The sequence below is a fragment of a genome, unplaced genomic scaffold, assembly GCF_019419815.1.
Source record: "Pyrus x bretschneideri cultivar Hongxiangsu unplaced genomic scaffold, Pyrus_bretschneideri_v1 Contig48, whole genome shotgun sequence".
Classification (NCBI taxonomy): Eukaryota; Viridiplantae; Streptophyta; class Magnoliopsida; order Rosales; family Rosaceae; genus Pyrus; species Pyrus x bretschneideri.
Genome location: NW_025999785.1, coordinates 533,833 through 544,727, shown reverse-complemented (window position 1 = coordinate 544,727; position 10,895 = coordinate 533,833). Strand labels below are relative to the sequence as shown.

The following is a 10,895-nucleotide window of genomic DNA, read 5'->3' as shown; positions in this document are numbered from 1 at the left end:
CAAAAGAAGAAAAACCCTCTAGCAAGTTGGAAATTATCTATTCTTAGGGATTAAGTATAAAGAGTAAAGGAGCGATCTTTCGAATTCCCTTCCATTTCTATTTTCAAGAAGTGTGATATCTACACACCATTTTTTACTTCTCTTACATTTTTTTTATTTTTGACTGTAAAATCGAATAAATTGAAAAATATTAACAAACAAAAATTAATAAAGGGTATTTAAAAAATAAAAAATAAAAAATAATGTGTGAATAACACCCTTCGTTAAAACCTCACAAGGCAATGCAGACAGTGAGACTACATAAATAGTGAATGAAGTGGAGGTTGATCACCCCAATTTCTTTATCTTCATCACAGTTTCTCTTCTATCAAGATTTCAACTTTCAATCTGCCTGTTTGTAGTGATTACTGGGTAAGCTTAGCTCCTTCATCTTCTCTCTCTCTGTCTCTCTACTTATAAATGGTTTGAATCATATCTGCTCTCTGTTCTTTGTTGATATGAATTCCAAGATATGTTTTGCTTCAAGAAAGTGATAAATAATGATTACCCAGTTGATCAATTTCTTAGGAAAGAACCCTACCATAATCAGATTCTCATTTTATTAGCTAAACCCTTGTTTTAATTTTTGTAATTGTTCCGAATGCAAATGCAAGGTTTTAATTTTCTCAGAAACCAATTGAAGTAAATGGAGTTAAATTAACCAAGAAGCTTAGACATAAGTTCGATATTCTTAAATAAGCATGAGAAGGGACACTTCTTGCTGCATAAAGTCTGTTTTTAATACTTTTTTCATGTCGTTTTTCGGTTGCCCTCACTTTGATCTTTGTGTTTTTTTTTTTTTTTTTTTTTTTTTAAAGCTTAAGTTGTAGTTTTACAATGGCTTACATTCCTGCGCACAAGCGGCCACTGCCAACTCCTGAGCTGCTTGCTCCTCAGTTCTGGAAACAAGGGATGCATACTGTCTTCTCTGCTGATACTAGACCCACAGCTCCCGCTGCTGCTCGTGGCGGTCGTCCTGGTACCTTCCGTGGTCGTGGCAAAGGCTATAGAGGTATGAGTACTCTGTTTTAATCCTCTTTTCTTTTCTTTTTTTTCGGTTGGCCTCATTTTCATCTTTGTTTTAGGCATAAGTGGTACTTCTGGAATGGGTTACGTTCCACCACACAAGTGGCACTCGAAGGAATCGGAGAGGCCATTGCTGACTTCAGAGCTGCGTGCTCAACGATTCAAGAAAAACTTATATGCCAAGCCATATAACAAGTCTAATGTGGATTGGACTCGAAGAATAGCTATTGCAGACCATTCTACATATCGATGGTGCGCCGCTGCTGCTCGTGGGGGTCGTCCTGATACCTTGCATAGTCGTGGCAAAGGCTATAGAGGTTTTCGTGGTGGTATGAGTACTCTGTTTTTAATCCTCTCTTTCTTTTCTTTTTCTTTTCTTTTTTTCAGTTAACCTCATTTTCATATTTGTTGTAGGCATAACTGCTCGTTCTGGAATGGCTCACATTCCACCACACAAGCAGCACTCGAAGGAATATGAGAGGCCATTGCTGACTTCAGAGCTGCATGCTCAACGATTCAAGAAAAACTTATATGTCAAGCCATATAACAAGTCTAACGTGGATTGGACTGGAAGAATAGCTCATGCAGACCATTCTACATATAGATGGTGCGCCGTTGGTTTGGGTGAGAAGAACCAATTTCCGCCTTCTGTTAATCTTAAGCCCATTTGCTTGTACTCCACTGAGCCGAAAGTTGAGGAAAATCGTCTGGCTTTATTCAACACTAGTCTAGATGATGGTTAGTACTCTAACATTTCTTTTAATGCGTTTATCTTTGTATGTTGTTACTTGGGTTGTGTGGATATGTTTGGTTTTGTTGTTCATGGTTGATACGTGACAGGAGGCAGTGAGTTGAAATGGAATTCGCCAAGGAGCCCTGGGGTATCTATAGCAGAAAATGTGCTGGCAGACTTGGTTTCTTCTATTAAACACATGAGGAATGAAATGAAGTGCGCACAGCTCAAAGAAGGAAAGCCTACTTTGCTTGCTAGAGTGGGGAAAGTACTTTTTCTTAGGTTAGATTTCTTGCTTATCTGATTCATTTAGTTGATTGTTTCATGCTATTATCCTTTTTACCTTTATGTTGTTCGTTTATCCGCCTCAGAATACTGGTTGAAGTAGAACAATATAATAATAGTCGATACTATGATATAAGGTTACATTTGGCATTTTTAGATTAGAAGGTATGATGTCAAGTTGGACAGTGAAGCAGGATTCTAAAACTCTGCCCTTGTTTTTCGATACTTGACACAATATCATTTTGTTATCAATGCTTAATTACTGTTAATCATCTCATACTTCATATCAGTTTTGTACAAGGACAGTGGTATACCAATTTTTGTTAAAATCCTTGAATCAGGAGGCCTTTATTTAACATGGAAGCCATCAGAACAAGTTTGTCTACTGAAATCTTGAAACAATGGAGACAATTATTGTACACAAACATTCCTGTTTCATATAAGGAAAGGATTGAGAACGAAGTTGTCCCAAAAATTGGAGTTGATTTCGAAGGGGAGAAAGATACATACCAAGTAAAGGTATTTCTTTTAGACACATCAACTTACTGAGTTCTGAGTTCATGCTTTCCACAATTTTAACTTTTGCTATTGAATCGCTCATCTATGTCCTTCTTGTTTAGTTGTCTGATTCCACCAGGCCAGATGCAACTCTCTCCTGCAAATGCCGTGTAATGAAAGAACATGGAAAGCTACAACTCTACAAGGCAAGTTTTCTAATTCCTGCCAACTAAACTGGATGAAGATATTTTCTTCACTCTTCCCCCTCTTAAGTTTCCCTGTTGCTGGAAGTAGAGTTTATTTACTAAGACTTACATTGCAATGCCAACTTTCCTTTTAGATTGAACTGAATCAACTGCGTAACATGGTCGTGGACATTTCATGCACGACCAAAAATCTGGACCTGAGACTGATGCTAAACACAAAGAGACTCGTCACAGATCTGACTGTAAGCTGCTTCACCCAGTACCTTTTACAAATTTACATCTCTATTCCTTGTTTCAGCAAACCAATTATTTATGTCCTATTTATCATGGAGCCACAACCAAAACAACCAATAGAACATTTTATGTAAATGTTACTGGACGATGAGGTTTAACCATATTGGATGCATTCCTGAACTTATGCCGCTTGAAATGAGGTTTTGTGTTCATATGAATCGTTGCTATTACAGGACGATGAGATGCAAAGCATTCGGGATCTGATTAATTCCGCGATTATAGATCCAGATGTAAAGGGCGGGTTGAGATGGCCTTCGGGAAAGGATTCTTCCGGAGATAAATACAAAGTTGATGGGGTCTGGCACTTAATAGCTAATACGTACAAAAATTCATCGTTCAGACTGAAAGTCAGACGTGCGGATCGATTTGATTATAGAACCCTAACTGGGACCGTTACTTGGGAGACAATTCTGATGTTGAAAAGGGTCCTGTCAAAGTTACAGGTAAACGCTGCCTTTTCTCTGGGACAATTTCTTTTAGTTCATTTTCTGAAATAAAAGATTTATTTGAGAAGGTTTATCGTGTGCTGAAATCTCCTTTTCTTCCAATTTTCAGGAAGAGAATGCCGAAGCCAGCTCGGTTTCTGAGATACTGAAGGAAGACATGCAGCTGATATGGGACAACTTCTTGAGCTGTGAAGGATTCCTGACGTGAAACTGCATGTTGTAAATCAGTGATTTGCTTTAATTTATTAGGTGTTTGTGATATCAGGATGTTAAAACTTTTGTAGTCGTAGTTAAGTGCTTATTGGGAGACTGATTTGCTTTGCTTAATTAGGTGTTTGTGGTATGAGGATAACTTTTGCTTGAGTATGTTTCATTTTAGGAGGTTCTACCCTAAAGTACAATTGATAATAGGTGGAGTGTGTGTGCGTGTCTGTCTGTATAAAGTCTTGAGGTTCTAAGATAACTTCAACGAAGATAACGACGGACAACACTTTACATCACACGTTAAAAATTCAAATGTTTATACATTAAGTTGTCCTTTGGTTATTTTAACTTTCTGATGGCGAAGATGGAGGGTTCTTTTTTTTATTTTTTTTCTTTCTTCATATTGATTTGTTGTCAAGACAGAAGAGTTTTCTTCAAGGAGAAACTAACATAAATTGATACAAATGTATGATATTGGTATAAAATCATGAATCGTTGTATAAAATTGAAATACGTACGAATTTGAAATTAAACGAAAACTTGAGGAGACAAAATATAATTTTTTTTTTTTTCACATTTTTCGGTGGGATAGATAATTTGCTTTCCAAATTTCTGGCCCACTGAACCCCAAAAATGGCTTTTGTGTTGTACCGTGAGTATTCAAGATAATTTACATCTCCTATTGGAGATGCTTTAAGAATTTAACAAAGAGTAATGTTTGGTAAACCAGTTTTTTATACTATATTTGTAAACTATGTAATTTGTCACAAATAGTAAATAAATATGTTGATCAATACATAAGTAATAATTCAATCGTCAATAATTACATTATATAGTTTACAAAATATGATTTAGATTAATAGTCTATATAGCATAACCCTTAAATACAAATAGAAATTCAATTGCACAAAGCTACTTTTATTCGTTTATTTGTCTTAATAGCTACTCTAGAAGGAACATTTTTATGCGGTGTAAAAGTTTAAAATCCTCCAGCGAGGTTAATTAGCAAAAAGATAAAGAAAATACCCTGGCAAGGTTTGTCATAAACTTGAATGATGTTATTTATACATCTCTTTTTATATCTTACACTCATTGCTTAATTTTTTTACTGTCAAATTAAGTAAATTAAAGATTATTAAAAGATAAAAGTTAACAAAAAACTTATAACCCCCCAGCAAGTTGTCTCTAAAAGTACAAGAGAAGAAGAAAAACCCTCTAGCAAGTTGGAATTTATCTATTTTTATGGGTTTAAGTGTAAAAGAGTAAAGGTGCGATCTTTCGAATTCCATTCCATTTCTATTTTCTTTAAAACCTCACAGGGCGATGCCGACTGTGAGAATATATAAATACAGTGAAAGAAGTGGCGGTTGATCACCCCAATTTCTTTATCTTCATCAAATTTCTCTTCCATCAAGATTTCAACTTTCAGTCTGCCTCTGTGTAGTGATTACTGGGTAAGCTTAGCTCCTTCATCTTCTCTCTCTGTCTCTCTACTTATAGATGGTTTGAATCATATCTACTCTCTGTTCTGTGTTCATATGAATTCCAAGATATGTTTTGCTCCAAGAAAGTGATAAATAATGATTACCCAGTTGATAAATTTTTTAGGAAAGAACCCTACCATAATCATATTCTTACTTTATTAACTCAACCCTTCTTTTTAATTCTTGTAATTGTTCCGAAACAAATGAAAGGTTTGATTTTCTCAGAAACCAATTGGAATTAAGTAGTTAAATTAACCAAGAAACTTAGAGATAAGCTTGATATTCTTAAATAAACATGAGAAAGAACACTTCTTGCTGCATAAATTCGAGTACTCTGTTTTTAATCCTTTCTTCATTTCGTTTTTCTGTTGCCCTCACTTTGATCGTTGTGATTTTTTAAGCTTCAGTTGTAGTTGTAATGGCTTACATTCCTCCGCACAAGCGGCATTCAAAGGAACCAGAGAGGCCACTGCCGACTCCAGAGCTGCTTGCTCCTCAATTCAAGAAAAACTTCAAAGTCAAGCCATATAATAAGTCTAAAGTGGAATGGACTGGAAAAATAGTTTATGCAGACCATTCTACATCAAGATGGCTGACCATTGGTTTGGATGAGGAGAACCCATTTCCGCCTTTTGTTAATCTTAAGCCCATTTGCTTGGAGTCCACTGAGCCGAAAGTTGGAGAAAACCGTCTAGCTTTAATCAATACTAGTCTAGATAATGGTTAGTACTCTAACATTTCTTTTAGTGCGTTTATCTTGTATGTTGTTACTTGGGTTGTGGATGTGTTTGGTTTTGTTTTTCATGGTTGATACGTGACAGAAGGCAGTGAGGTGAAATGGAATTTGCCAAGAAGCCCTGGGGAATCTCTAACAGAAAATGTGCTGGAAGACTTAGTTTCTTCTTTTAAACACGTGAGGAATGAAATGAAGTGCGCAAAACTTAAAGAAGTAAATCCTACTTTGATTGCCAGAGTGGGGAAAGTACTCTTTCGCAGGTTAGATTTCTGTATTATCTGATTCATTGGTTAGCTATTGAGCCTATTGTGCCATTCATTTAATTGATTGTTTCATGTGATTATCCTTTTTACCTTTATGTTGTTCTTTCATCCGCCTCAGAATACTGGTTGTAGTAGAACAAATAGTCTATACTATGATAAAGGGTTACATTTGGCATTTTAGCTTTAGGAGGTAGGATGCCGAGTTGGACGGTGAAGCAATTCTATAACTCTGCCCTTGGTTTTCGATACTTAATACAGTTATATTTTGGCATCGATGCTCAATCACTGTTCTCATATTTCACATCAGTTTTGTAACAACAGAAAAGAATTTTGTACTACTCCTTAGTTGTAATGAGCAGATGAAAGACAGTTTTTTGTTGAAATCTTTGTATCAGGAGCCCGTCAGTTAACATGGAATCTATCACGAAAAATTTGTCTGCTGAAACCTTGAAACAGTTGAGGAAATCATTTCACACAAACATCCCTGTTTCATATAAGGAAAAGATTGTAAAGGAGGTTGTCCCGAAAGTTGGAGTTGATTTCGAAGAGGAGAAAGACGTATACCAAGTAAAGGTATTTCTTTTAGACATGTCAACTTACTGAGTTCTTAGTTCATGTTTTCCACAATTCTGACTTTAGCCATTGAATTGCTCATTTATATTCTTCTTGTATAGTTGTCTGATTCTACGAGGCCAGATTCAACTCTCTCCTGCAAGTGTCGTGTAATGAAAGAACATGGAATGCTACAACTCTACAAGGCAAGTTTTCCAATTCATGCCAACTAAATTTGATGAAACCAATATGTTGCGTCAATATCACGATTGAGTTGCCACGATATTGATTAGATAATTTAGATAAAAAAAAAGGTATGCTGCAAAATATGAGCGTAGTATAAGATAACTAAATGTTCAACCACTGAATGTGATTAAGCTCTCCGATTTTTGGAATAATTGGTGAGGAGGACTGAGGAGCATTTCCAAGTCATTAATGTTTTCCGGACTCTTCTCTGTTGCTTGGCGTAGAGTTTGTCTACTAAGACTTACATTGCAATACCAACTTTATTTTAGATTGAACTGAATCAACTGCGCAACATGGTCGTGGACATTTCATGCACTACTAAGAATCTGGACCTGAGACTAATGCTATGCACGAAGAGACTCATAACAGATCTGACTGTAAGCTGCTTCACACTGTCCCTTATAAATTTACGTTTCTATTCCTTCTTTCAGAAAAGCAATTATTTATTACCTATTTATCATGGAACCACAATCAAAACAAACAATAGGATACTTTCTGCAAATGTAACTGGACGATGAGGTTTAACCATATTGGATGCACACCTGAACTTATGCAGCTTGGATTGAGGTTCTGTGATCATCTGAATTGTTGCTATTTCAGGATGATGATATGCAAAGCATTAGGGATCTGATTAGTTTGGCGATTCTAGATCCTGATGTGAAGGGTGGGTTGAGATGGCCTCTGGGAAAGGAGTCTTCTGGAGATAAATACAAAGTTGTTGGGGTTTGGCACGTGATAGCTAATACGTATAAAAATTCATCGCTAAGACTGAAAGTGAGACATGCTGATCGATTTGATTTTAGAACCTTAACTGGAGAAGCTACTTGGGAGACAAGTCTGATGTTGAAAAAGGTCCTGTCAAAGTTACAGGTAAACGCTGCCTTTTCTCTGGGACAATTTTTTTCATGTGCTGAAATAGAAGATTTATTTCAGAAGGTTTATCGTGTGCTGAAATCTCCTTTTCTTTCAATTTTCAGGAAGAGAATGTTGAAGCCAGCTCAATTTCGGAGATACTGAAGGAAGATATGCAGTTGATATGGGATAACTTCTTGAGCTGTGAACATTTTCTAACATGAAATTGCAAGTTGTAAATCAGTGATCACTGTCTATGCGACGTGTACTTATCTGTGTATATCTTGAGTTTTATGTCTCAACATTCGACACATTTGATGAATAATATGCAACTGTTTTAACAATTCTTGCAATTCTGTTTGTATCTCGCGTTGTTGATATAGTTAATGAAATTTTTGCGATTCGATGACTTCATTGCCGGTAAATGCTTCGGCTCAGATGCTTTCTTACAACACAAGATAGAAAAATTCTGGAATTGCAGACAACCAAGTCATCACATATCCACTGCAAATAAAACCATTGCATGTACACAGCAAGGCTTTATTCCTAAAGTTGTTACCATCTACTGTTTATATATGAATTATACACTATGCGTGAACAGCAAATTAAGGCTCGATTTATATCAAATCTTCAAACTTGAGCTTAAACTGTGGGAACTATACGTGTTCATCGTTTGCTTCGTAGACATACGTAATCTGATTTAGTTTATCTGATCTTGGATATTCGCTCACGCTGCGCACCAACTTTGGACGATTGGTCGAGCTCAACTTCTTCATCTCCTGAGTACTCCTTTTCTCTTCGACATTGTTTCCTGAATTCTTGTATGTCATGTATAGGATCATTTGGGCAATGCCAAATAGAAACCCTAATACGTTTGGTAACTGCTCTCACCCGATAACCATTCGTGTCAGATTTCGACAATTAAGGGTTAGGTAGCCTGAAAATTCCAAGAATTGAAATTGGAAATTGGTACTTACTGCAATGTAGTAATCCTTTGTAAATAATCCGTAGAAGAACCACATGGTGGCACAAAGTGTCAGGAAAAAGGACAAAGAAAATGGCATGAATTCCACACTTTTGGTTCTTATTACTTGCCTCTGCAGGAATGTAAATCCATGTGAAATGACAGTGATTGCCGTAATTCTAGATTTAAAGAAAAATAAAGATTAATTAATTAACTAGTTAATAAGTACCATAATGCTTAGAGGAGCAGCAAATACAGCAATGTTAAACACGGCACAAATCCATCCAACGGTGCTTATGCGCACTGTCCCTCCAAGAAGGAAGAAGGTGACTGCCACCACCAACCCTAAAGCGGCTACATTTACTAGCAGGATCCAAATCAATGTAGTAATCTGCGAGCCATGATCAAAGTATAAGCATATATCCAAATTAACAAGCATACATATCTGTTTTCTTCAGTACTTCCTGACAAAACATAAAACAAAAAAAGAGCCATGCATAATGTGTGTCTGACCTTGTCATTCTTGGATGCATATACAATATAGAGGATCAGGTAAGTAACTTCTATAACGGTTCCGATGCTGTTGATGCTGATGATCAAATAAGCATTTGTCTTGAGGGCTCCATAATACAACAATAAAGTTGCACTTAGTAGGGCAATCACATAAGGTATGGATTGAAACCCTTTCGATGATTTCTTCTTGTATATTGTGTAAAACGTTGGTCTGCACAGAGAGAGAGAGAGAGAGAGAGAGAGAGAGAGAGAGAGAGAGAGAGCGAGAGAGAGAGTGTGTGTTAGGGTAATGCAACTTATTCATAAAGATGTGAATTAGGGATAGGGACATTTAAGTACGTAGTGAATTAATTATTTCATGTTAAGGGGGTCTTACATTGGCGCCAAGAACGTCATGAATGACACAATGTTACCTGAGAAACGATGAAAATAATCTCAGGTTATGTCAAAATCAGATAACATGATGAACAATATCGTAAAACAACTTGAAAATTTTAGATGTTTTAAAGAACTTTTTTAGAAGAATGAAGTATGAGTGAGTATTTTAACTAATTACCTCCTCAATTATATATAATCATGTGAACGGAAGAGAAAGAAAACTGATATATACAGTTATATACATATTTTACAAACCTAAGAGACCGAATATGAAAGCCAGTTGTTCAGTATTCAAGAACTGCATCATGAGCTGATGACTGGAGAATATGTTTTCTTTGTGGTGATTTTTTTTTTTTTTTTTTTTTTGTGAAGCTTTTTTCTTCACCTTTGCTTGCAGTAGTTAATTCGATACTGCAAAAAGCTTAAGGATTCCATTTCTGAGGTACCCTTTTATACTGAAATTAAAAAGTTAGGCAACTCATCAATTACGTGACTAACTGAGCCTGAAATGAAACTTCCATCCTCGTTCACACCCTATATACCATGATAATATTAATTTACTATATATGTGACTGCAGCAGCTAACTGGAAATCCTAAACCACATGGCATCCATGAGCTGCCCAGTTATTATTGTGCTACGTAGATTAATCCAAGCGTTGAGTTTCATGATCGTGATGTCCCATCGTGTCCACCATCCATCAAGGTTTTGTTTACAGAGTTATCCTATTCAATGGCTTAGTACTTTTGGAAAAATGGCTGAGTACTCATGCATGTGGAAATGAAAATACTCACCCCTCCCGTATAGTTTAACTTTTTGCTACCCAAACATGTAATTAGAAGTAACACTACTCAATATAATTTATAATTTATTTTGTCAAGTATTAGATGTGTGACTCGTTTACATTTTTCAATAATTAAATTTACAGAAATTAAATATCATCTTAATTCCGTTGTTGCTCGATTTTTTATGTTCTTTTTGTCATTATGTTGAGTTTAAATAAACCTTATCATTTTGTAATCCATTCCTGCTTGCGCAATAACACTTTAATTAGACAAAAAAAAACACAGAATATTAATATATTAAAACACAATGGCTAGATTGGTTAAATAAAAAATTTCAACCAAGTTATTAACATTTTGTCCACAAGGCACAGAATGTGTTCTAATATCACCAT

General features: G+C 35.9%; 3 protein-coding genes across 8 annotated transcripts; 2 read left to right on the top strand and 1 right to left on the bottom strand.

Moving 5' to 3' along the window:
• Window positions 1-253: 253 nt before the first annotated feature.
• Window positions 254-3,890, top strand: LOC125467987. Of its 4 annotated transcripts, none has more exons than XM_048568408.1 (10): window positions 254-411; window positions 858-1,051; window positions 1,383-1,394; window positions 1,480-1,803; window positions 1,906-2,080; window positions 2,425-2,602; window positions 2,704-2,787; window positions 2,922-3,029; window positions 3,255-3,524; window positions 3,637-3,890. In XM_048568408.1, exons 2-10 carry the CDS (start codon window positions 877-879, stop codon window positions 3,733-3,735), a joined length of 1,425 nt encoding a protein of 474 aa, XP_048424365.1. In that variant the 5' UTR covers window positions 254-411; window positions 858-876; the 3' UTR covers window positions 3,736-3,890. The 4 variants fall into 4 exon arrangements, with proteins under 4 accessions (XP_048424365.1, XP_048424363.1, XP_048424362.1 ...); XM_048568406.1 differs by having other exon boundaries at window positions 1,125-1,394; window positions 1,909-2,080; XM_048568405.1 differs by having other exon boundaries at window positions 1,125-1,394.
• A 1,062-nt stretch (window positions 3,891-4,952) lies between these two features.
• LOC103968106 lies at window positions 4,953-8,208 on the top strand. 3 transcript variants are annotated; one of them, XM_048568409.1, is made up of 8 exons: window positions 4,953-5,185; window positions 5,623-5,937; window positions 6,037-6,211; window positions 6,610-6,787; window positions 6,889-6,972; window positions 7,282-7,389; window positions 7,613-7,882; window positions 7,990-8,208. In XM_048568409.1, exons 2-8 carry the CDS (start codon window positions 5,634-5,636, stop codon window positions 8,086-8,088), a joined length of 1,218 nt encoding a protein of 405 aa, XP_048424366.1. In that variant the 5' UTR covers window positions 4,953-5,185; window positions 5,623-5,633; the 3' UTR covers window positions 8,089-8,208. The 3 variants fall into 3 exon arrangements, with proteins under 3 accessions (XP_048424366.1, XP_048424367.1, XP_018497849.2); XM_048568410.1 differs by having other exon boundaries at window positions 5,617-5,937; window positions 6,040-6,211; XM_018642333.2 differs by having other exon boundaries at window positions 4,954-5,185; window positions 5,617-5,937.
• A 115-nt stretch (window positions 8,209-8,323) lies between these two features.
• LOC103968094 (bidirectional sugar transporter NEC1) lies at window positions 8,324-10,211 on the bottom strand. The gene is made up of 6 exons (XM_009381429.2): window positions 9,975-10,211; window positions 9,718-9,754; window positions 9,342-9,552; window positions 9,058-9,219; window positions 8,842-8,961; window positions 8,324-8,745 (listed from the first exon to the last, which is right to left on the bottom strand). Exons 1-6 carry the CDS (start codon window positions 10,024-10,026, stop codon window positions 8,521-8,523), a joined length of 807 nt encoding a protein of 268 aa, XP_009379704.2. The 5' UTR covers window positions 10,027-10,211; the 3' UTR covers window positions 8,324-8,520.
• Between the last annotated feature and the right edge of the window lie 684 nt (window positions 10,212-10,895).